The sequence below is a fragment of the Fundulus heteroclitus genome, unplaced genomic scaffold (genome assembly GCF_011125445.2).
Source record: "Fundulus heteroclitus isolate FHET01 unplaced genomic scaffold, MU-UCD_Fhet_4.1 scaffold_93, whole genome shotgun sequence".
NCBI lineage: Eukaryota > Metazoa > Chordata > Actinopteri > Cyprinodontiformes > Fundulidae > Fundulus > Fundulus heteroclitus.
Genome location: NW_023397395.1, coordinates 99,301 through 121,090, shown reverse-complemented (window position 1 = coordinate 121,090; position 21,790 = coordinate 99,301). Strand labels below are relative to the sequence as shown.

Sequence of the window (21,790 nt, the reverse complement as noted above, 5' to 3'; positions counted from 1 at the left end):
GCCATGTACAATGCAGATGACTCTTCCTGTGGCTCTACGGTTCCCCAGGAGTGAATGCTGCTTGTCGGGACTTTGATGCAATCAACTGGTTTCCTTATATAGGACATTTTTGACCAATCTGTATAATCTGACCCAATCTGTATAATATGATTGAACTTGACTTTGTAAAGTGCCTTGAGATGACATGTTTCATGATTTGGCGCTATATAAATAAAATTGAATTGAAATTGAATTGAATTGTCAATGCAGCTTGTAAGGGGTCCTCATCTACTAACGCAACATACACTGGCTTATTTTCTTAATCACATATGAATAACGTTGAATTTAACTGGCCAAATACCTTCACACACACACCATTGACTCTTTAAGTCAATCCAATTGGCCAAATAAACATATTTTACACCCAAACAGCTGTGCCATAAATGTACAGTTTGAAATTGTAATGTACATCTGTCACGTAATATGTCCAATATAGAAAACAAATCTATATTTTGCTTGTTTTAATGACAAAAGGTGAACAAAAAACTACAAACAAACATTTAGTGTGTTCCCAATTTAATGAAAACAATATCATTTTTACTCCATTTTACAAAAAAACAAACAAAAAAAAAGAAGCAGAACCAGGCGCTGGAAAACACCGAGAGCATGGCAACTATGAAAACAGCATAAACATGTTCTCACAGTTCAGAACACTGGAGAGCAAAACGTCGTCATCTTTATACCGTAATAGCAGTCTTTTGAGTGTCAGGATGTTACCAGGAGGCCAGATCTCAAATGACAATTCCCCATTTAGAGTCCTACTTTTAGTCTCAGACCCACATCCTGAGGGGAAGAAAGTAGAACGCCATCCTGCTGAAGATGGTGTGATCGGAGAGAGGACCACAGAGGAAGAGCACTCATTTCTTCTTCTTCTCATCTTTTTTGGCCCCTTCTCCCTTGTCTTTCTCCTTGTCTTTGTCTTTTTCGTCTTTCTTCTCTTTGTCGTCTTTCTTCTCCTTCTTCCCTTCCTCCTTTTCCTGCCCTTCCTTCTTCTCTGCGTCTCTGTTGGAAATCTTGTTGTTGATCAGGTTGTGCAGAGCCACCACGGAGCGGATGAGCGAGGCCAGGTAGACCACCAACATCTGGTCGTTGGTCTTCAGGTAAAAGGCTTTAGTAAACTCCTGCAACAAAAACAGCGATTCAGTACCAGAAAACTTTCTATGACAGTAAATCAATACAAATGTATTCTGCAATGCAAACTACTTTTCAAAGAACAAAGAATATGATCAGACACCAGGCAGGGTTCCTAAACGTCACATTTCACAAGTCCACATGATTCCAGACTCAAATATTAATTATCTTCAGGATATTTGAGCACAGGTTCCGTTTTTCTTTTACCTGGTTGGGTTTTATTATCTGGATGGTGGATGAATCGTATAAAACAAATTGCTGTGAGGTTGATTCTGATCTAACAGAGTAAAAAGCATTTCCTAATTTGTATTTGCAAGTTATGTCATTTCCAGTTAGTGCTTTGTGTTTTTGTGGCTCATTTTATTTTTTATATGAAACTGTAGGTTCTTTCACTTATCAACTGTAAACAAGGGTCGAAGAACATTTGTTTTGTTGTCAGCCTGTTCTTTTACCTATTTTTTTTTCTTCTAGTTTTTATTGATAGAAACATTAATTAGAGGAAATGCATTTTAATGGATATATAGGGCTCTGGAAAACAAAAGATCCAGATTATTTATCTTTTGGATAGCAGAATAAGAAAATATGGATGATGGCCAATGTGATAAGACCTACCGTACATTTCGGACTATAAGTCGCACTTTTTTCATCAGTTCGGCCGATCCTGCCCAGTGAAATAATTAATCTAGTTCATCCTTAAAAGCCCCAAATTACCTAAACATTCAAGGCGATAACACATATATTTAAACTTCTGGTTAACATACATAATAAAGATGAGTTGATAAAACAATAGCATTTTGTGTGTATAATTTTAGGATGCGTAAAAGTACCCACACATCCATGAAACGAACTCAACTAATGATAGTTACAGTAAATTAATGTTAAGAAGCTACAACATCTTACCAGTAGGTTTACATCCGGCAGCAGGTTGAAGACATCCTGTAGCTGGTAGATGATCTGATGGTTGATTGGAAGTTTGCCTGCAGCCACCCGTTCTAGATAAGAGCGGATGTCCAGCAGCTTGGAGTTGAGCCCCTTCAGGCCGTGAACCTGGTTTGTGATGCGCTGTGACAGAGTGCCCACTGTGGTGTCCTTGATGTCTCTGTAGTCGGAATATAGCAGGGAAGAAATGAGCAAGTGGCAGAATATTTCATCAAGAAGTAATAAACGTGCCTCAAATCTTCATACTAAAGCAGCGTACAAATTTAGGAAAGTTGTGTGTATGTCAAGGTTTGTGTCGTACCTCAGGAGATGCTCCACTCCCACTTCTTCTGCTTCTTCAGCTCCAATTTCACTGGTGACATGTTCGAACGTCTTAGACGTTGGGGTGCCGTCCTATAAAGATCACGTTGGATTATTAATTTTTTTTCCCCCATATCTAATAGACACAGGAATTTTTTTTCCCAAAGGAGACCCAACGGTTAACTTACATCATGGATTTCCTCCACTGAAATGTATGCTTCTGTGGGCAGTCCAAGATCTTTGGGCTTCACGTCTATGATGACTAACACCTGGTAAGAAAGTAAGGGATGTGGAACATATTCACCATCAAAATGACCAAAGGAATATCCAGATCCATGCAAATAAAACACAGAAAGATTAAGGCAATGCGTACCGAGTTGGTACAGTACCGCTTGATGAGCTCGTTGATGGCAATGTCATTTTTATGGAGCTTGGGTCCTGTGTGGTACCACCCAACTATCCTTTCTCGAGCTAAAAGGAAAAAAATAACAGGTGAATCTGAAGCAACACACCAACAAAAAAAATCCTGTAATAATAACAGGTGTTTGCTCGCTTACCATTAACTTTCTTAAACATGCCATACATGTTCTCCAGGTAGTCATGATCCAGGAACCACACAGAGTCGTCCTTGTCGTCTTCATCAAACGGCACTAATAAGAAACGAAATCAGGTTTAACAATACAACAAACAGCAGACTATCCCCGACACAATTTGTATTGCTTGCGTAGGGCTGGCCGATTAATCAGATATTGATCTTGATTACGATTTGAGTTTTCAACTATCATAAAGACATAATGATTCATATTTGTTCCTTCTTAGTTGACTCTCGCAACTCTCACAACTTAAGTGGTGTGAAAACATGGGTACGCGAAAGCAGACGTCGAACAAGTAGCAATAGTGTGCAAACCCTGCTATGCCGTCATACCACAGAGTGGGCTTGACACCCGGGGAGTGACGTCGCTCTCTGTCTATTCATTTCCTATGGAAGTTGAGCAATGAGGCAACAGTCGTCTGCCCTCATCCAGCCAAGCGACCGGTGAAATTCATGCGTGTGAAAATTTGAACTTGTACACGTGAACATGCGGGCTTGTGACGTGACAAGATGAACAATGTTTAACTTTTGTCGCTGTCGCTTAGCACTACAGCCATTTGTTCTGGATCAGCCGTGAAGTGTGCCCTTAAAAAGATGATATTCTCTATGCTGATTCCTTGACCAGTATAGGAGGAACCCAGGGGGTATTTTTCATATGCAGATTAGACATAAAAACAAGGTTTCCGTCAATTCTAGCAATATCTTCTGGCTTTTGATCTTTGTTGGTCACAGGCTGCTTTGAAAATACCAAAACCCATCCAAATTCATAACTAATAAAGTTTCTAGACAACAAGCGAACCAACAGCGTGATTTGAAATGCTGCCGTCATGTGTCGGGTCTTCACCTCGGTGGCGGTGAAAGCCATTAGTCGCTGTCTTTGTCCAATTTTTTCAAAATTGTTTGAAATCCTGAAGAAAACATTGTTTAACAAGCATTGTTTATGTGTAATAAACTTGTGTTATCAAAGTTGATGAATAATGTTAAATAATCGAGATCTCAAGTTCAATCAAAATTATTTTTTTTGCAATAATCGAGCAACCCTACGCTTTCGTCAGGAGCTGCAATTTGATGGAGGGATCCATCGGGATAAATTTAAGACGTGTTACAACAGAAAAATGACGCATTTGTTTATTTCACATGGAGCCCTGATCACTTCAATATACTGAGTATGTTTGTCTAACACAAATATGAGGATGATCACATCAGTTTAAACTTGATTATTATAAACAATAACTCTCAGTTCAGCACGTCCTCAAGTAAACGACTCTATTGTCGTTTACAGATGTCCTACAAAAAATACAATTTGCTTTGATTGTCGCAAATCACCAAAAGTCTGTCTGTTCGAAACAAAAATCCACCTTCTTGAGTCCATCAATGAAATAAGATAGCTGCTTTATTCTTGAAAAACACATTTTTGTTGATAGACCCCATGAATGGATCAGAAAGAGATCCCAAATGTAATAAAATAAAACTGAATAAACTTAAAGAAGGACATAAAAACGAAGATTGAGAGACAGAAGCTGGCTGCTCATATAAAGCCGTGTTCTGTGATTTTAATGGTAAGCTAAGTGGAAGAAAATTCTGAGCAAACCCCTAAAAACGAAACAGCACTATGTTAATTTTTACGTTCTTGGAGTTAATAAAGCCAAATACTGTTCACAACTCTGTAATGGAACCTCTACCATGCATCATTTTTCTGTTTTGTGTACTATTACCTCTTTGTTTTTATTTTAATACTTACCCGCAAAACTATTAGAGACATCAAGAACTTTTTTATGCCACGACCCCAGAAGGACACCCACCACTCGCTTCTGATTTCCAACTTTTCCTATCCTGTAGATAGGAAAATACATTAATCAGTTTAGTTTATCCAAACTAAACACCGCAGACATTTGGAACTTATCAACATGCTATTTTATAAGTCATCTGACCAAATAAAATCCAGACACAACCTCCTGCCAGTTAATGTACAAAATATATCCATGAACAGACATGACGGATATGATTCAGGAAAAAGTATATTACTTTAAATCTGTGGCACAAGAACAACATTAAAATCAGTTTTTATTCCCAAAACAACAGTCATATACAATGTGTCATGTGTGTGGGACAGATCTATACACATATTTCCTCTGCCATGTCATTATTAATTAATTTAAAGGCAAAATTAAAAAGTAGCTAGATGAGGATAACTGAAACAGAGGATAATGATTTTCCTAACACTGGATAATGAGGTTTTCTTATTTTCACTTCCTATCCCAAAGAGAAAATGACTAGCATCATGGAATAAGTGGATGTAAATATAACGGTGTAACTGGTTATGTGTGTGTACGAAGTAAATCTAAATGTAACTTCAAATAAACGCGGCGGTAGGCTAAGCTAACAACAGTTCTCACTTTAGCAGGATTTACCGAAATGCATCATTACTGTATAAGTAGACCTTAATAAAATCAAAAGTCATAACTAAAATACAGTTAAGCTGGGCGTTAATTTAATGTATATCATTATTCCTCGGACACTTCCAGCTAGCTAACGAAGCTATCTAGCCTTGTCATGTCTAGCCATTCATTTTCAACGGGGCTCTGACTCAGCACGGCTAACTTTAGCTTAGCCTCGCTCCGGTGCCCCGTTTACGGACAATTTTTCGCACAAACATTCATTTTAAGACGAATATAAACCCTGAGCTCACTAACCTGTTAAAGTGGTCGACCACGCTGAGCAACACCAGAGGGTGTACCACCACGTTTTCCACCGCTAACTCTGGCATATCTGCGATGAAGGCGAACAGCACACCGACTAAACAGAATACCCACTCCGCTCCACTTCCGGCTGCCCGTGACGTCGCTTCCGTTTCTCTAGGCAACGGAGAAACTCAGGCAGTTCGTTCTATCAGCGAAAATGGTAAGACGGGGAAAACCGTTGAATGTGTTTTATACCGTTAGTTTGTGATAAAAGTATAACAAATTGTTCTGTTAGACATTGATTTAATTCACAACACGGTGGCGACATGTTATCAGTATATTTTCATGGTAGTTAGCTGATATCAATGCGCAACATACTTCTTTTCTTTTGTTCGTTTTCCTGACAGGCGGACGTTGATGAGACACTGAAGAGGATTGAGAGCCATAAAGGTGTAATCGGAACAATTCTTGTGAACGGAGACGGTAAATAAAAGCAAGAAGAAACAGATCAAAGGAAATCTCCCTTATTTTTATTTATTTTTTTACAACCTGAGCTAATCTGTCCTCTCTTTTAAGGCATTCCTGTCAGAACTACTTTGGATAACTCCACAACCTCTCAGTATGCGAGACTTCTTCGCAGCTTCACCGCTCTGGCCAGCAGCGCAGTCAGAGACGTGGACCCTCAAAATGACCTCACCTTTGTGCGCATCCGCTCCAAGAAACACGAGATCATGGTTGCTCCTGGTCAGATTTTAGCCTTATATAAATATTTTATAAAAAAATTTTTTCGAAACAAGCTATTTATAATTAAAAGTATTACTACTCTTAACAGCACTGTTTCCCTTTTTCCTCTCTCTCTCTCTCTGCAGAGAACAACAATCTGTTGATAGTCATCCAAAACCCATGTGAATAGCTGCCAGATATTCAGCCTTCGTCACATGATGGTTTCTTTTCAAGAAAATGTTAAATGGATGTGAAATTAGAGTGTTTTTTTTTCACTCAGACTGCACTTTCCTAAATGTTATCTTTTGAAGGCCCTGGCAAAATTATTTGTGCAGTTTGAATTTGTTCACGTTTTACAACTACAACCACAAAGCAATGTCATTTACTGGGATTTTTATGCAATAGACCAGAATATGATTGTGGACAGAAAATGTGCAAATAAAAATATGAAATGTGTGACTGTTCATAATTATTTAGCCCATTGTGATTTGGTAATCCTAAATGCAACCAATTGCATCCAAGGACCACAGCAGACAGGTCAGGGATAAAGTTGTAAGACAATACCTCAACTCTTGAATATCTCACAGATCACTGTTCAATCATTCATCACAAAATTAAAAGGGAGAGGCACAACTTAAATTCTTCTCAAGATATGACCATCCACCTAAACTGGCAGGTCAGAATGGAGCAAGCATTAATCAAAGAACAGAATAGGATGTCCATGGTAACTCTTGAGGGATTGCAGTGGTTCACATCTTAGATGGAAAAATCTGTAAACAATACAACTAATGGCAATGTTAATGAAGCTGCAAGGATGAAATCATTGCTTCCTAAAAAAGAGAATTGCTGCCATTGTATGGTTTGCTAAGGATAGACGGACAAAACCACGGGGCTGATAAATACAAGGACGAGACTAAAGCACGTGTCAAACTCAAGGCCCACGGGCTGAACCTGGCCAGTCAAGGCCTTCAAGAGCCAAAAAAGTATATCATGTCATAAAGTAGAGGTATATATCCTATTAAAGTGAATAAAATGGCTAAAACTGTGCCTCCTGTAGTCAATGTTTTTTTTAACTTTGTAGTAACAGCATCCTGCCACTAGATGTCAGTTTTCCACAACATTAATACAACCAAGAAACGTCCAAAAAGAGAAAAAGTAATGCAGAGTGATAAGAGTTTAAATTTTAACTCACCCCAATATCAACTTTTTTTAATGTGTGTGTGCAGATAAACTGTTGAAATGGACCTAACGGTGCTAATTTTATGTTACTGTGAATTTTTTGTTACGTTTTTTTTTGTAAACTGGAATGAAATTATGAAATCAAAAGTATCATCTATACACGCGTAACCGGCTCTTTTAATGACTTCATTATGCCAAAGTGGCCCACTATAGAAATTAGTTTGACACCCCTGGATTAAAGTATAATCAACTTAAAATAAAGTTGTTGGAATGTCTTTATAGTTAAAGCCAACATCCCTGTGCTCTCCAGCTCCTTGAACACAATGGAGTCTGCTTCATGGTTTGGGTTAGGTCACAAAATCAGCCGAACATTTTCAGCGGAACATACTCAGCGGTGATCGATGATATCGATCTTAAATTATCTACAAATATTTAGCGGATTTACCACAATGACTATAAACGGAGGGGTTAAAGAGCGTTACAAAATTCAGATCAGTTATTCTGGTTATAAAATCTTAAACTGCATAAAGTCTGGAGCCACACAAGAACAAATATTACTTCACAGAGTCAACATCCCAAAGTAAAAAAAATGAAAATTCCCAGAGATGATTTACAGAACAGATAACCAGGTACGGCAAGCAGTTAGTTCAACATTTTTTTTTACATAATACTTTATCTTTACCTTACATAATGACCATGGGTGAGTTTTTCTCCCCCTCATTTGAACAACTGGCTCCTCTTTTTTTTCTTTTTTCTCGTTTTTTTATTTCCACCTGTAGATCTGTCTCCATATTTTGCTTAAATTCAATTGCTCTTTGATGTATCTTCCTCGGAAACAGTTTGAAACCATGAACAAAGAGTGCAACAGATTTAGTCTACAAGGCTTTGCATTCAGAAAGTAGTCAAACTGAAAAATGATAAAAACCAACCGTTAATTTACCTCTGATCCGTAACAACTCTATAAAAACAGCCACATACTTTAAAACTCAATTCAAACATTTCATTTCAAGCATATCTTTTTTATTGTGACAGATCCAAATTTTAACAAAGTACCTAATTATTAGGTAGTTAGATGTATGACCTTGTTTTAAACCTTTTCTTTCTATAAGGACATTTAAAACAATTTAAAAGTAAAGCAGGGCCCCAAGTGGAGGTTTCCTTTTCTACGTTTACATGCATCTATCATAAGTTCATCTTAAATTTGTAGTGAACATTTCTCCAAACTGGGCCAACTCTGACTTCTGTCTGCTGCAGGAACGATGCTGGGCTCGGAAAGACCTGAAAACTCGCCACGAGAAACAAAATAACCAGTCGAGACATTTTTACAAATATTTTATTGTAAATTTCCGTCGGAATGTACACCAATATGTGGTAATAAATAATTAATTGCAGTTATACAGCCCAAACAATACGTTCACATAAAAACTGATTGAAGCAACTATTCAAGATTTCTCAGCAGGTTTGAGGAGGTGACTGAGTGGAGCTGTCAGGTGAACCGGTAGGGAAATGCTACTGCGTCTTATGCTCAAAAGGATTGTAGTACATGAAACAAAAAATGTCTTTTTTGTGACGATAATTGATGTGGATAGAGCAAAAATAAATCGTATATATTAAAAAAAAATAGAACAGAAGCATTAGTCTGTCATAAAAAAAATTAAGATTTTGATATTCATGTCTCTCATGAGCCGTCAAGTCTCATTAGACACTGCGTTGAAAATACCTGCTCACTGTAATTAATCTGGGATATGTCCAAAAGTACCACACAAACGGCCCGTCAGAAAACTACTTTAATGTGATGAGTTCATTGATCCTCAGACAAAATCATATGGACAGTCTCAGTGACCCATAGTTGTCCTGTTCTGATAGCGGTGGTTCTTTTAAACCCCCCAAACTTTTTTTATTTGTCAAAATACAACGGTTCAAGTGTTCATAATTTACTAAACAGTTTTTTGTTTTTTTTTATCCTGACCAGCAGCAGTTCCACCAAAGCGTATGGCTTTCTCACAAGTTAAAGCAGTAAAACTTACAAAACTCTCCATCTATCACAAGAACCATTACGAATAAAAAAAACACACACACACACACACACACGCGCACACACACACGCACACACACACACACACACACCCTCAGCTGAAACCCTTTTGCTATTAAATATACTTTAGAAGCTTCATTTGTCCTGTAGGTCATTTTGTGAGCATGCAAACTGACGCCGACGACTGTCAAGTATTTACTCTAATTCGATTTCAAGTGCATCCTGTCAGTTTTTAAGGCCTGAGGTGAACTTTGATTCCTTGACCCGAGCCTCACCGAAGAGCTTGACCCGTCTCGCTGCCGTCCCGAGAGTCTCCTGGCGTGTGCTTGCTAGTATAAATCGATGATATGAGCTCAGGTTGTTTCCCCATCCATTAATCAGACTCTCTGGATGCCGTGGATTTCAATGACAGGCCGGACAGGAGACGAGATGTCCAGCTCCTCGAGGTGAGGCGAGCAGCCCGGCTCCGGCCCGACGAGCTCGTCGCGGTTCCTTCAGGGTGATGCGGTCTCTTTCGAAGGTCACCTCGGCGCTTGCCCGTTGACTTGGCTCCTGCCCCAGTGAACATTCGGCAGTGTCAAACACCTCCTGAAGTGCTCGAGCTGGGCCTGCAGCCTGTCCCGCTCCTCCCTCACTTTCTGCCTCTGACTCACCAGCTCCTGGTAAACGAAGGACAAACAACGGCTCTCGTTACAGAGAAGAAGCTCTCCGAACTGAGCCACATCGCTGACACGCACATACATCTACGGACAGCGTCTTAATGCTTTACACCGATAATTCCAAAAAAAGTAAAAAATTGTTATTCCTTTAAGCCAGGCCAATAACAACCCTAACGACTCCTCGTTACAGAGGAATGGACTAGTTTCGGTTTAATCTGCTGCCTTAATGCCTTTAACGACCGCCCATTACTAAGGGGTGGACCTGTTTCGGTTGAATTTGCATGTTATCTAAGCCATTGCAAGGCCTTTGTTTGGCAGTAGTATAAAGCTTGGTACTGCACATTACTCCAGACTTTTTGAATCGAGAAAGCTTCCTGTAGAGGAAGCGAAACGTCTGCAACTACAGAAAACAAGTCCAGTTGCTTTGTTTTTTACTTTTTTTGGAATGACCATGACCTGGATGACTGAGAATCTTCACCAGCATTTTACACCGATAAAACACAAATGCGTAGCGACGCACGCGTGCATCGTCGGCCGCATGTCCTCACCCCCATAGTGAGAGAAAGCTGCTCAGCAGTCCTGGTCAGATTGTAATTCTGGGCTTCAAGTCTTTTGCACTGACTGTGGAGAACCTGCCGCTCGATGCTCCAGTCTGTGAAGAGCAAAAACAAAACGTCAGCTGTAGAACATCGGATACAGATAAGTTATTACACAAGCTTACTTCACATAAACCAAAGCCTCTAAGGCTACGTTCACTCTGCAGCCTGAAGTGACCCAATTCCAATTTTTTTGTCCATATGCGACCTGTATCTGATCTTTTTATGACAGTCTGAACAACACAGATCGGATTTTTTCAAATGCGACCCAGACCACTTGGATATGTGGTCCTGAATCCGATATGTATCTGATCTTTTCAAATGCGACCTGTGTCTGTACGGTCGGGTCGCATTTATCCGACCTGTACGTCACCGATACTCGAGAAACGTCACTATTCTGCGTCCTGCTATGCAGAAGCGGGAAGAAAGATGACACCCATAGCGGACTACAACGAGAAGAGCAGTCAATGGAATGGAAAGCTCCGGTTAGAAAATAAATTAATGACCGCAAAATGCGCGCCAGCATTATAATCCATGTTTACTTCCGCAAACACAAAAAAATCGGAATTGAGCATTAAGACCTGCAGTGTGAACATAGCCTAAGGCTCCATTTCCATTTGTCTTTGATAAGACGGCAAAATGGATCCAAAATGGAGCCTACTTTCTGGAATGAAAGTAATCTGAACTTTCATTCCAGATTACTTGGTCACAAAGGTTGAAGCTTACAGCTTGTTAGAGAGGGACTAGGAGTGGCATTCTACTACCTCCTAACAACTTCGGTCTCATAGATCTGATTTATGAGCATTATTTTATTAACCTTTAGCCTGTCGTCACATTTGAAATGAACAGGTATTTAAAGAGAAAACATTAATTATTTGCACAGGACATAGATGCTGCAGATGGTGCACCACCAGTCACCTTCCTGTGTGAAACTAGTACTGAAAATGGTAGATCTTCACGAGTTCCATCCGATATAAAAGTAAAGTGGTTGACACTCAAACATTTATCAGATTTATCAGTTTAAATGTTAAAACATTCTTGTTTGCAATAACTGTTATGACCTTTTTGTAGCTGTATGACAGCAAATGTCCAATTTGGTCTTGGCCGTTCTTAGATTAGCAATTAAATCCAGTCTTCCACAATCAACAAATCAGAAGTTGTCCTAAATGAGAGAAGGTATGAAGGTATGCTGCAGGTAAGATATTTCATGTTTATAACAGTTTCACATGACGTCAAGAGTCCTGAAAAACCCTTTAACGTATAAACAGAAACACTGTCAACCGTTTTTACAACAGAGAGGGTACAGATAATTTCTCCCCTTCACCATTGTTTTTTTTTTTACTTTTTTTGTTTTGCTGACTATTATGGGTACAAAATGGTACCATCTTCCACACATTTCTCCATACGGAGAAGCTAGCGCCTGGTGTTTATTTCACCTGCAGCTTTAAGGGAATAACCAAATCAAATTCTACTTTGCAAAAATCTAAATGACTAGACAATAGTGACCAATTTTATCTCAGAAGACACATCTTGTAATAGAGGTATAAATAAATCCAACCATGTGCAAAACCAAATGATAATCTGACCCTTAATAATTTTGGTACGTAATAACTTTTGTTTTAACAGAGTGATGATATTTGACCTTAAAATGTCTCTAACGTGTTGTATCACCTCAGTAAATATTCCTTCAAACCTAAAAAAATATCCATAAGATGAAACCTGTTTATTATTAAACAAATAAGTACAAATTATATGAGAAACCTTTCAGTAGCTCGACTCACCGTCCACGTACTCCTGGTAGGCCTCAAAAACAGCTTCAATGCCCTGCCACTTCCTCGGAGCCTCCTCCTCTTCCTCATCGTCTGACTCTTCCTCCTCCTCGTCGGACAGGCGCTCCCGGAGAGCCGGAGCATCTTGGCTTGCTGCGGGCAGGTGGAAATGGTGGCCGTTGAGGTGCGCATGCTGAGCGGTGTGAGTGGCGTGCGTAGTCTTCAGATGAGGGTTATTCTGAGGCAGCGAGCGTTCGGATTTTCCGCCAGCTTCTGTGGCACAGTGTGAGACTCCTGAGAGGCGAGCAGTCAGAGTCAGTCTTTAGGGTTAGAATAATTTGATTTATTTACAAAGTTTAACTGCTGTCTGTAAACGTTAAACGCGCATATCTCGGCGATCATAACATACATTTGGGTGGAATTTATATCCCAAACCAAAAACATAAGAGCAACATTAGGAAGCATGTGCATTCATAGCAATGCCAAAAGTAGACATCTTCTGTGTTAATTAGACCCTCGATGTGGGTGTGATTCACGAAAGAACGAGCAGAACCTAAATTTGACCTTTTACCAATAACAAAAAAAATCCCCAGTTTGTGTAGATGAGCTCAAGTTTGGGGGAGAATGTGATACTCTAACTCTTGGTCTATTTCATAGTCTGTCACTCTACTTTTTCAAAAGATTGTAATTTATGGAACTGCTTGGATCTATAAATGTCTTTAGCTCACAATTGCTCACACTTCTTCAACACACCTTACCTTCCACTTTTCATTTTCATTTTCATTCAGAGAGGTGCTTCTGTTTATGCGCCATACTACAATTCTTGTACTAGTACCATGTTAGTTGACATTTCTATTTTCCTAACTATCTTTTTTATCAGGTGGCATGAAATAAAATAAGTTTGTATATCACACAAATAATTATCAGACTATTTCTCAATTGGATTCATTGTATATTTGGCTCAATGCTGCCAATACTTTATAACATGTTGTCATGGCTGTCGTTCTCAGTGGAGAGTCCTATCAGCTTTGAATAACTCAATGTAAATTATTCCTATCCCTGGCGGATTTAGGTTTAAAATAGGTTTTATTTTCAACGACAGGTTTCTTCTGACTGGAGGTAACAGCCAGAGTCCTCACTGTTAGAGAACCTGTGGAGGGAGCTAAAGATTAGGGTGATGGCAAGGAGGCCTTCCAACCTTAAAGACCTAAAGCTCATCGTTAAATATAAATTATACCAGTGGAAACATTCAAAAAGCTGCTCAGCAATCATAAAGCTTTTCAAAGCCTGGAACTAGGTAAGAAAGAAAAAATCTACTTTTTGAAGCCGTTTTTTATGTCTTTATCAGACAGCGCTGAACATTTGTTGATGTTCATGGCGGAATGAGCCCAACAGCCCAACTGTTCTCCCTGCTGCCCTCTGGAAAGAGGTTCCACAGCATCCGCTGCAGGTCCACCAGGTTCTGCAAAAGCTTTTTCCCTGCTGCCATCAGACTGTTGAACTGCCGCTGAACTGCTGAACTAAAACCCATAAACTCTGCATAACACCCGTATATTGCACATTTTGCATCATTGCATCTCCATCTAGCAATACAAATGCTACCGAACTCTTAGTTTTTAAATTCTGTACATACAAATGGTTTATATGAAACCAAAAAAATAAAAATATAAATATCCACCTGTACACTGTGACTTTCTCCTGCATTGCTTACATTTCAATTGTTTTACTTTTAAATCAGTGCTGCACCCTATACTGTATTTAATCTACAGTAAATTACAAGCTGAAATCTTGCACTAATGCCCTTGCACAATCAATTTCTGCACATAGAAATGGTTTTAAAATACTCACTTGTACACTGTGACTTTTCCTGCATTGTCTACATTTAAATCGCTTACTTTTAAATCACTGCTGCACCTCATACTGTAAATTCAATTCTTCTGCAATTTTACAAGCTGTATGCAACGAAATTTCGTTCTGTACGCACTCTGTGCATACAAAATGACAAATAAAGTTGTCTAAGTCTAAGCCCAACAAAGCCACAGTGAAATTCTGACTTTGGGGTTATTCAAGTAGCAGCCACTAGATGGTAGAATGCCGTTTGTTAACATTTAGCATGAAAGAGGAGCCATGGCCCACCTTTGTTCTGCAGTGTGCTGTGTGTGGACTGCAGCACTGCCTGGTGGAAGCGCTGAGCAAAAGCCTCCGGCGTGAACCTCTCCCAGGGCCGGCGCTGTCCGTTCAGCACCGCGGCGTGCTCCTTTCTCTGAAGGCCGGCGCTGTTCTGAAGGACCTGGAGCTTGCTGTTTGATTGAGCCTCTGTTGTGTCAGACTTTTCATGATGGGGGGCTAATGGTGGGGGGATGCAGGGGACCTGGGAGTCCACCGAGGGTTTGAGAGTGTCATTCTGCCTGTGCTTGTGTGAGTAGGGAGGGGAGGGACTGGGGGACTCTGGGTACAGGTGTCCATTTGACTGAGGCCGCAGAGGAGCTGTAGCAGAGTCCCCTTAAAAAACAAAACAAACAAAAAAAGACTTTGTTAAAGAAAATGTTTTATAACTTTAGAATAGTGTTTTGTCCAGATTTGTGGTGTGTGTGTGTGTGTCTGTGGCTCACCAGTTAAGAGAGCAGCAGGACCTCTGCAGAGCGGCAGAGGATTATATTTGAGTGTGTCTAATGTCACAGTCTTCCTCTGAATAGCTCTCAGCAGCTCCTCTGTCCTCTCCTTATCTACAGATAAAAACGACAGAATGAGAACACCCATCATTCATTCATTCTGGAAAAAAAAAGAGGGACTTAAAGGACAGAACGGCCCAAAGTGATGGAAAAATGTCACAGAATAGATTATCTGAGGCAGTGCAGCATAGTGGGCATTAAAAGTCAATTTTTAACCAAAGCTTATCATTTCCAATTTTTCACCCGCTGTATCCAAATCACAGTTTCTATAATAAATATTCACTTTAGATCTGTTTTCACCATCACAACATCCTTTTGACACAATAACCTTATGAGAAAGGTGCACTAGCAACTGAAAAATGTGACTCTGTAAAAACAAGAAGCTTATTTTAATGAAAGGAGATTTAAGACATAGATTCAGTTCTGTAGATATTTTTGGTATTTTAACCAACCTGTAGTCAGTTATCATTGTTTGAATATTGTTTTTAGGTCAGCTGTGAGATGCTAAACACCCCATAGAAAAACCACAGCATAGAAAAGTGTTTATTTTTTTATTATAGCTACAAAATTAAGAAACAGGTACTTGAAATTAGCAGTTCTCCCAGTAATAAAAATACTGTTTTAGTTATGAAAACGTTTCTAAATTGGAAGTTTAATACACATGAAGATGAAATGTGAGGTTATTTGTCCAGAAGATTAATATTATAAGTATCTCTGTGGATAGGAAGAAAGTTCGACCTGAATGCTTTATGAGTAGAACCACCAATGTCTGTCATACATATCCTGTCGAGGAATTAAATGTTAAAATGGCCCCTTAGAAGGGAAGACTGCAACCTTTTGCAGATAACAGCTTTTAGACATCATGTCTTGGTGTCTAAGGGAATAATATAATGTGTTTTTCCTATCCTCTCCAATTTTTTTTGCTGTTGAGGTGGGTAGGGCTGGCTGTTACTTTTACATATCAATTTTCAAACATTCTTTAAAACAACATCCGTTATCGTGTTATTTGATATCTTTAACTAAGGGCTTTTATACGTCACACACTTCGTTTTCCCTTAACATGGAGAGACCATAAAATCTAAAGTTTAGAGATGCACCAATCACAGTTTGGTGGGCAACTTCCAATCCCTGTTTTTTATAAAGCTTTGCCGTGCTCATAACAATTTTAGCAAATTTAGATAAGTTATTTTGAAGAAATAAAAAAATAAATAAAATATATGAAGACATAGGGAGAACATACCCTGGAAAAAAACTAAACTTTTCTATTAAATAGCCTTCTTGCATCTTCGTGCTTCCTCTTGCCCCACTGATACGGAAAAACCGAGTCTTCTCCACTCAGCAGCAACCTCCTAGTCATAGCGATGTCATTACTGTCACCTTTTAGTAGGTTACTTAAGTGTAAAACTGGTCAGTTTCTTGGTGTGTCTCAAGTTATATGTCAGTTTATAAATTTATTTCTAAATTTATCCCAGTGACAATGGCATTTTGGCAGGAAAGACTGCTGGAATCGATGCCTATGGTAACATGAGATAGGATTGTTGCTTGACTATAGTAAGATCATTAGCAAGTTGATTTAACTTCAAAACCGGGAATATATAAAGTAACTTTAAGGAAAATTAACTAGAAAAGCAAAACTGTCAGCCCCAATCACTAAACTTTCATAAAACCCTATTAGACACAACTACGAATCATTAAAATCAAATAGCTAGCAGGAAATTTAGGAAAACCTCCTTTGTTATTTTGAAGATAAAAGGTTCTTCAGTAGGGCTTAGTGAAGTAAGAAAAAAATAATGACTGAAAAAGGGAAAGTGGCGGGCAAAGTGCTCATGTTTTGGACAACATATTTTATCAGGATGCGGATTAAAGTCGACTCCTGTTGGTAGAAGAGGAAAATGCTGCTACACGCCTGTGTTCTGATTCTTAACAACTTTATTTTCTTCTCACGCCGCCTACATCTTCAGAGCAAACACAAAAACTGAGAAAAAGTAAATGTGTTTCTCCAAGAGGAATCGCCAGAACAACTGCGGAGTATCACGTAGGATGTGTGCAGCTACTAAACAGGTTATTACCTCTCCTCTGCTGAGGGCTGACATGGCTGAGGTTGAACATAAGGAGGAAGTCTTTTTTCTCCTCCAGCTCGGGGGCGCTGTCCATCTGCTCGGCAGAGTACTGGGTGGTTAGAGAAGCTGTGGGTGTTGAAAGTGAACAGATCTTTCTTTTGCTCTGCACGGCTGGTGGGGAGAGGCTGCGCTCTCTCATCATCCTCCTCCTCTTCCTCCTCTTCTCAGCCAGAATTTTGTCCCGATGGGTCAGCGTGGTGAGACCGCACAAACGCAAAAAATCCACTTTCTTTGGAGAGAGGAAATACGAACAGGTGAATAAGCGTGCATTTTCTTTGAAGAAGGCATTCATACGCCTTGAACTGCTACAGAATGTGTCGCATAACCACAAATCTCAGGGCATCTAACGTGGATTTTAGACAGACACAAACTAGTGCATAATGGTGCAGAGGAAGGAAAATGATACATGTTTTTTTTATTGTTCACAAATAAAAATTGGACATGTACGGTTCGCATCACCTAATCAGTAAATACGGATGTGATTTAATTTTGGTATAAATACAGCTGTTCTGTCAAGGCTCCAGAGGTTTGTTAGAGAACAACGACGAACAAACGGCATTGATAGAGTTTTGTAGAAGTTGAAAGCAGGGTTGGGTTATAAAAAAATAATCCAAGCACCGATCATTTCACAGAGCAGCGCACACTCCACTATCTGAAAATGGAAAGAGTGAGGCACAACGTATAACCTCCCAAGACATGGAGACACACTCCGAAAAGGGAACTAAAAGTAGAATTTTCTTGAAATTAGTCTATTTGTCCTTAATTTAAGTGATCTGCCAACGGAATAAGATTTTTGCACTTGAAACAGGAACAATTCACCTCCATCATCTTATTTCAAGTGCAGTATATCCAATTATCTTACTTTAGGGGTCAAAATATTCATTCCATTGGCAAATAATCTTATTTGCCCGCTCAAATTAAGGACAAATACGATAATTTCAAGAAAATTGGACTTACTTTTAGTTCCCCTTTTTGCAGTGATATGGAAGAGTGGCAAGAAGAGAGCTGTTGTTGAGAGAAAGCCATGAGAAATGGTGGTTAAAACTCGCCATAAGCTTCACACTGCAAAAACAGAACTAAAAATAAGTTACATTTTCTTAAAATAAGTGTATTTGTCCTTGATTTGTGCAGGTAAATAACACTATTTGCCAATGGAATAAGATTTTTCCTCTTAAAATAGGAACAATTCATCTCCATCATCTTATTTCAAGAGCAGGATGTCTAATTATCTTATTTTAGGGGTAAAGATACCCATTCCATTGGCAGATAATCTTATTTACATGCTCAAATCAAGGACAAATAGACTAACTTTAAGAACATTTTACTTGTTTTTAGATCAGTTTTTGCAGTGCATTGGAAGCAAAACAAACATGAATACAGGAGCTCTCATTATGCTGACAATAAAACATAGTGGTGGACATGGAAACATGGAAGACTGAGAGTTGATGGGAAGATGTTTGGAGTTAAAAACAGAGAAATGCTGGAAGAAACCCTGTTTGAGCCTGGAGGAAGACAGGGGTGGAGGCTCAACCTGAGATACAATGAACTGGTTTAGATAAAAGGATAATAATGTTTTCTTATGGTCCAGTCAAAGTCCAAACTGAAATTGAGAATCTGTGGTGAGACCTGAAAGGTGCTGTTTACAAACGCTTTTAACTCAGTCCAACCGAGCTGTGTCATTTTCCTCACAACTATGCACTACGTTGCATTCTGTCACATCACACATTATTAAAAAAAACAACAACAAAGTAAAATACATTACAGTTGGTGGGTGCAACGTGGCATATAGTCAAAAAGTTGAAGGGGTATAAATTTCAAGAAACTGTAAAACGCAAAGTCAGAAAATCCCGATCTACGGTTTCCTACACACCTCAGAGGACGTGTCCAGTTTGAGGGGGGGCTGTTCTGTCACCCTCCTCAGATGAGCTTTTACCTCCTCCTCGTCGCTCTCATCATATGACTCATCCAGGTCATAGTAATAACCTGGCAAAAGCAGAAGAGGAGAGATACTATCATTCAAAGTAAAAGAAAAAAAAAAGCGCAGACATTAGAGTCATTATTTAGACACAGGATCCCTGCAGGCATCGTGCTCCACGCACCTCCTTCTCTGGCCTCATTCCTCCTCTTCTCCTCGAGGTCCAGCTTACTGAGCAGCCGCCGGTGCTGCTGGAGAACCTCGTCGTAAACCAACATGCTGTCCGCCGCTGGCGTCTGGCGCTCCCTGATCAGGGACGGAGGGCCCGCCTGGTACTGAAACCCCTGGTCAGCGGGGGCAGACGGAGGCACAGGCTGTTTGTGGTGATTACTGCCGTGATGCGGGGGGTACAAGGTGTGGAGGGCTCTGTCCGTCTCAGCCCGGCTCCATGGCTCCAGTAAGCCCACCCCTCTCAGCGGCGGACACCTCTCCGGGCTTTTGGGAGTCCTCTTGCTTCCATCGTCTCCCCAGCTCATCAGGGTCCGGGTCAGTCCCGGCGGGGGTCGGGTCGGTGGCGTCGGGGCGCTGAATTTTCGCCGGGAGTCTGCGGGTGTGTCTACGAGGGAAGCCGGGTTCCACAGTGTTGTTGGCGGAGCGGGGGGGTGGTGAGGACCTTTAGGGGAGATGAGCGGCGGCGGCGCTCCGAGGGGGCCGTCTTTGCTGCCTGGGTGGTGGTAGACCGAATTGATTCTGTTGGGTATCGGGAAGAAGAAAGACATTTAGGCTGCTGGGAAAATTCCCGCGTCTGAGACAAATTCCAGCGCGATTTTTTTTCACCTGTGACCGTCTCTTCTCGTCTCCACACCTTTCCCGGGGGACCTGAGGCCCACCTCCAGGGGGCCGTCCCGCTCTTGTCCCTGTGTTCGTTGGCGCGCCAACCAAACTTCTTCGCTCGCCCTCTGAGTCATCATGGCAGCGACCAGAGCTTCGTGGATGCCCCCAGAGGCAGCAGCCCGATGCTTCCCCAGGTGAGCCGGCAGCAGGCTGGGCACCGGGAGCGGGACGGAGGCCCTGGAGGAGGGATGTCCGGGCTGCAGGGCCACAGGTTTAGGGGCTGGGAAACTTAATTGGTCCGACTCTTTGGTTTTATCTGGAAAAATAAAAGAACAAGTTACAAATCTAAAAATTTTATATACTTCAGTCCTTTCCTTCTGATTGACTCCTCCGTCCCCCTTTTGTTTGTTTGTTTGTTTGCTTTTGTTTATTTAATTTTGGATTTTTATTCTTTTTAGATTTTATTTATTTATTCTTGTCTAAGGGGCTTTCATTTATATTTAATTATAGCTTATTAAACCTTGGTGAACATCGAATTCAAGCATCTTTCAAGGACTTTCCAGGACCAATTTTCTCAAATTCAAGGACCACACGTGGCGGCATTTACCTACTGTGACCGCTGAATAGGTTATCATATTTTAATACAATGCAAATTCAATAAAAGATTAAACGGCATAGAAGTTGTTGGGTCAGAAGCAATGCAAGAAAGTGGACTTAATTTATAGCCTACATTGATATTGATCATCATTGCTCTGACTGCAGCGCGATTTTCTCCAGTGATATTTTTTTGTCAAAGTGGAGGGGGAAAAAAAAAAAAGCAAAATCCCACACACAACCGAAACGTCTGACCAATTAATCATGTATCGACAAGTTATGGGCTGCGTGTTGCTGTGCATGTACCCAGCCTGGTGGGAGTCAGTCGCTCTCCGGGTCTGGCCCGGTCCTCCGGCGGCGCCGCCCTCCGAGCCTGCAGCTCAGCCAGGTAGTGACTCTCGGCGGCCCGGACCATCTGCTGCTGTCTGTCCCTCTGCCTCTCCTTCTGTCTGTCCAGCTCCCTCTCCCGCTCCTCCTCCCGCTCCCGCTCTCGCTCCAGCCCGGCCTCGCGCTCCCTCTCTTTCTCTCGTTCTCGCTCCTGCTCTCTCTCACGCTGGCGGAGCTCGTTCTCCATCTGTAGCCTGTGAGGGAGGTTGACAATGACACACACACACACACACACACAAGAGGGGAAGGTGAGAGATGCAACACCCAACATGAGGCAGATATGAACCACACACTGCTGAACCTTGCACAAACATTTGTGACAAAGCATCCGCTGAAGCCCACACGCGGACGTGCGCGCGCGCTTTCCATTTACCACGAGGAAAATAATCCATGCACAGCATGACTGAGCAGGAGCAGATGAACGCTTAATAGGTATCCACAGGAATATGACCAAAAAAAAAAAAAAAAACACACACACACAGACAAACACACACACACAAAGGAGAACACATTCAGCAACAATCAATAGCAGGCAAAAAGAATCCCGCAAGATATGAAGGAGCTGCAAGAGTCAGACGATAAATACCATCCATTTCAAAACACAAGCATTTCCCCCCGTGGATGA

The 21,790-nt window shown here is 40.7% G+C and overlaps 3 protein-coding genes and 1 long non-coding RNA gene across 5 annotated transcripts in view; 2 read left to right on the top strand and 2 right to left on the bottom strand.

Moving 5' to 3' along the window:
- Window positions 1-485: 485 nt before the first annotated feature.
- Window positions 486-5,846, bottom strand: psmd7 (proteasome 26S subunit, non-ATPase 7). Its single transcript, XM_012879875.3, has 8 exons — window positions 5,695-5,846; window positions 4,743-4,834; window positions 2,967-3,059; window positions 2,783-2,880; window positions 2,598-2,678; window positions 2,411-2,502; window positions 2,071-2,269; window positions 486-1,160 (listed from the first exon to the last, which is right to left on the bottom strand). The coding sequence occupies exons 1-8, from the start codon at window positions 5,766-5,768 to the stop codon at window positions 897-899; spliced, it is 993 nt and encodes a 330-aa protein (XP_012735329.2). The 5' UTR covers window positions 5,769-5,846; the 3' UTR covers window positions 486-896.
- Window positions 5,822-6,861, top strand: LOC105938214 (dynein light chain roadblock-type 2). 2 transcript variants are annotated; one of them, XM_012879876.3, is made up of 4 exons: window positions 5,822-5,902; window positions 6,090-6,165; window positions 6,259-6,426; window positions 6,552-6,861. In XM_012879876.3, the coding sequence occupies exons 1-4, from the start codon at window positions 5,900-5,902 to the stop codon at window positions 6,593-6,595; spliced, it is 291 nt and encodes a 96-aa protein (XP_012735330.1). In that variant the 5' UTR covers window positions 5,822-5,899; the 3' UTR covers window positions 6,596-6,861. The 2 variants fall into 2 exon arrangements, with proteins under 2 accessions (XP_012735330.1, XP_021162892.1); XM_021307217.2 differs by having other exon boundaries at window positions 6,549-6,861.
- A 2,039-nt stretch (window positions 6,862-8,900) lies between these two features.
- The window catches only part of LOC105938216 (genetic suppressor element 1), a 72,052-nt gene continuing 59,162 nt past the window's right edge, over window positions 8,901-21,790 (bottom strand). Inside the window, exons 8-17 of the mRNA XM_036134886.1 lie at window positions 21,085-21,293; window positions 20,188-20,500; window positions 19,535-20,100; window positions 19,306-19,418; window positions 17,385-17,664; window positions 15,256-15,369; window positions 14,780-15,145; window positions 12,656-12,937; window positions 10,827-10,930; window positions 8,901-10,278 (exon numbers count right to left, since the gene is read on the bottom strand). Of these exons, the coding sequence (XP_035990779.1) occupies window positions 10,141-10,278; window positions 10,827-10,930; window positions 12,656-12,937; window positions 14,780-15,145; window positions 15,256-15,369; window positions 17,385-17,664; window positions 19,306-19,418; window positions 19,535-20,100; window positions 20,188-20,500; window positions 21,085-21,293 (2,485 nt within the window). The 3' untranslated portion in view covers window positions 8,901-10,140. The remainder of the gene's footprint in view (window positions 10,279-10,826; window positions 10,931-12,655; window positions 12,938-14,779; window positions 15,146-15,255; window positions 15,370-17,384; window positions 17,665-19,305; window positions 19,419-19,534; window positions 20,101-20,187; window positions 20,501-21,084; window positions 21,294-21,790) is intronic.
- Window positions 21,272-21,790, top strand: part of LOC118562452 — a 7,883-nt gene continuing 7,364 nt past the window's right edge. The window contains exon 1 of the long non-coding RNA XR_004930624.1: window positions 21,272-21,361. This is a non-coding gene — a long non-coding RNA (uncharacterized LOC118562452). The remainder of the gene's footprint in view (window positions 21,362-21,790) is intronic.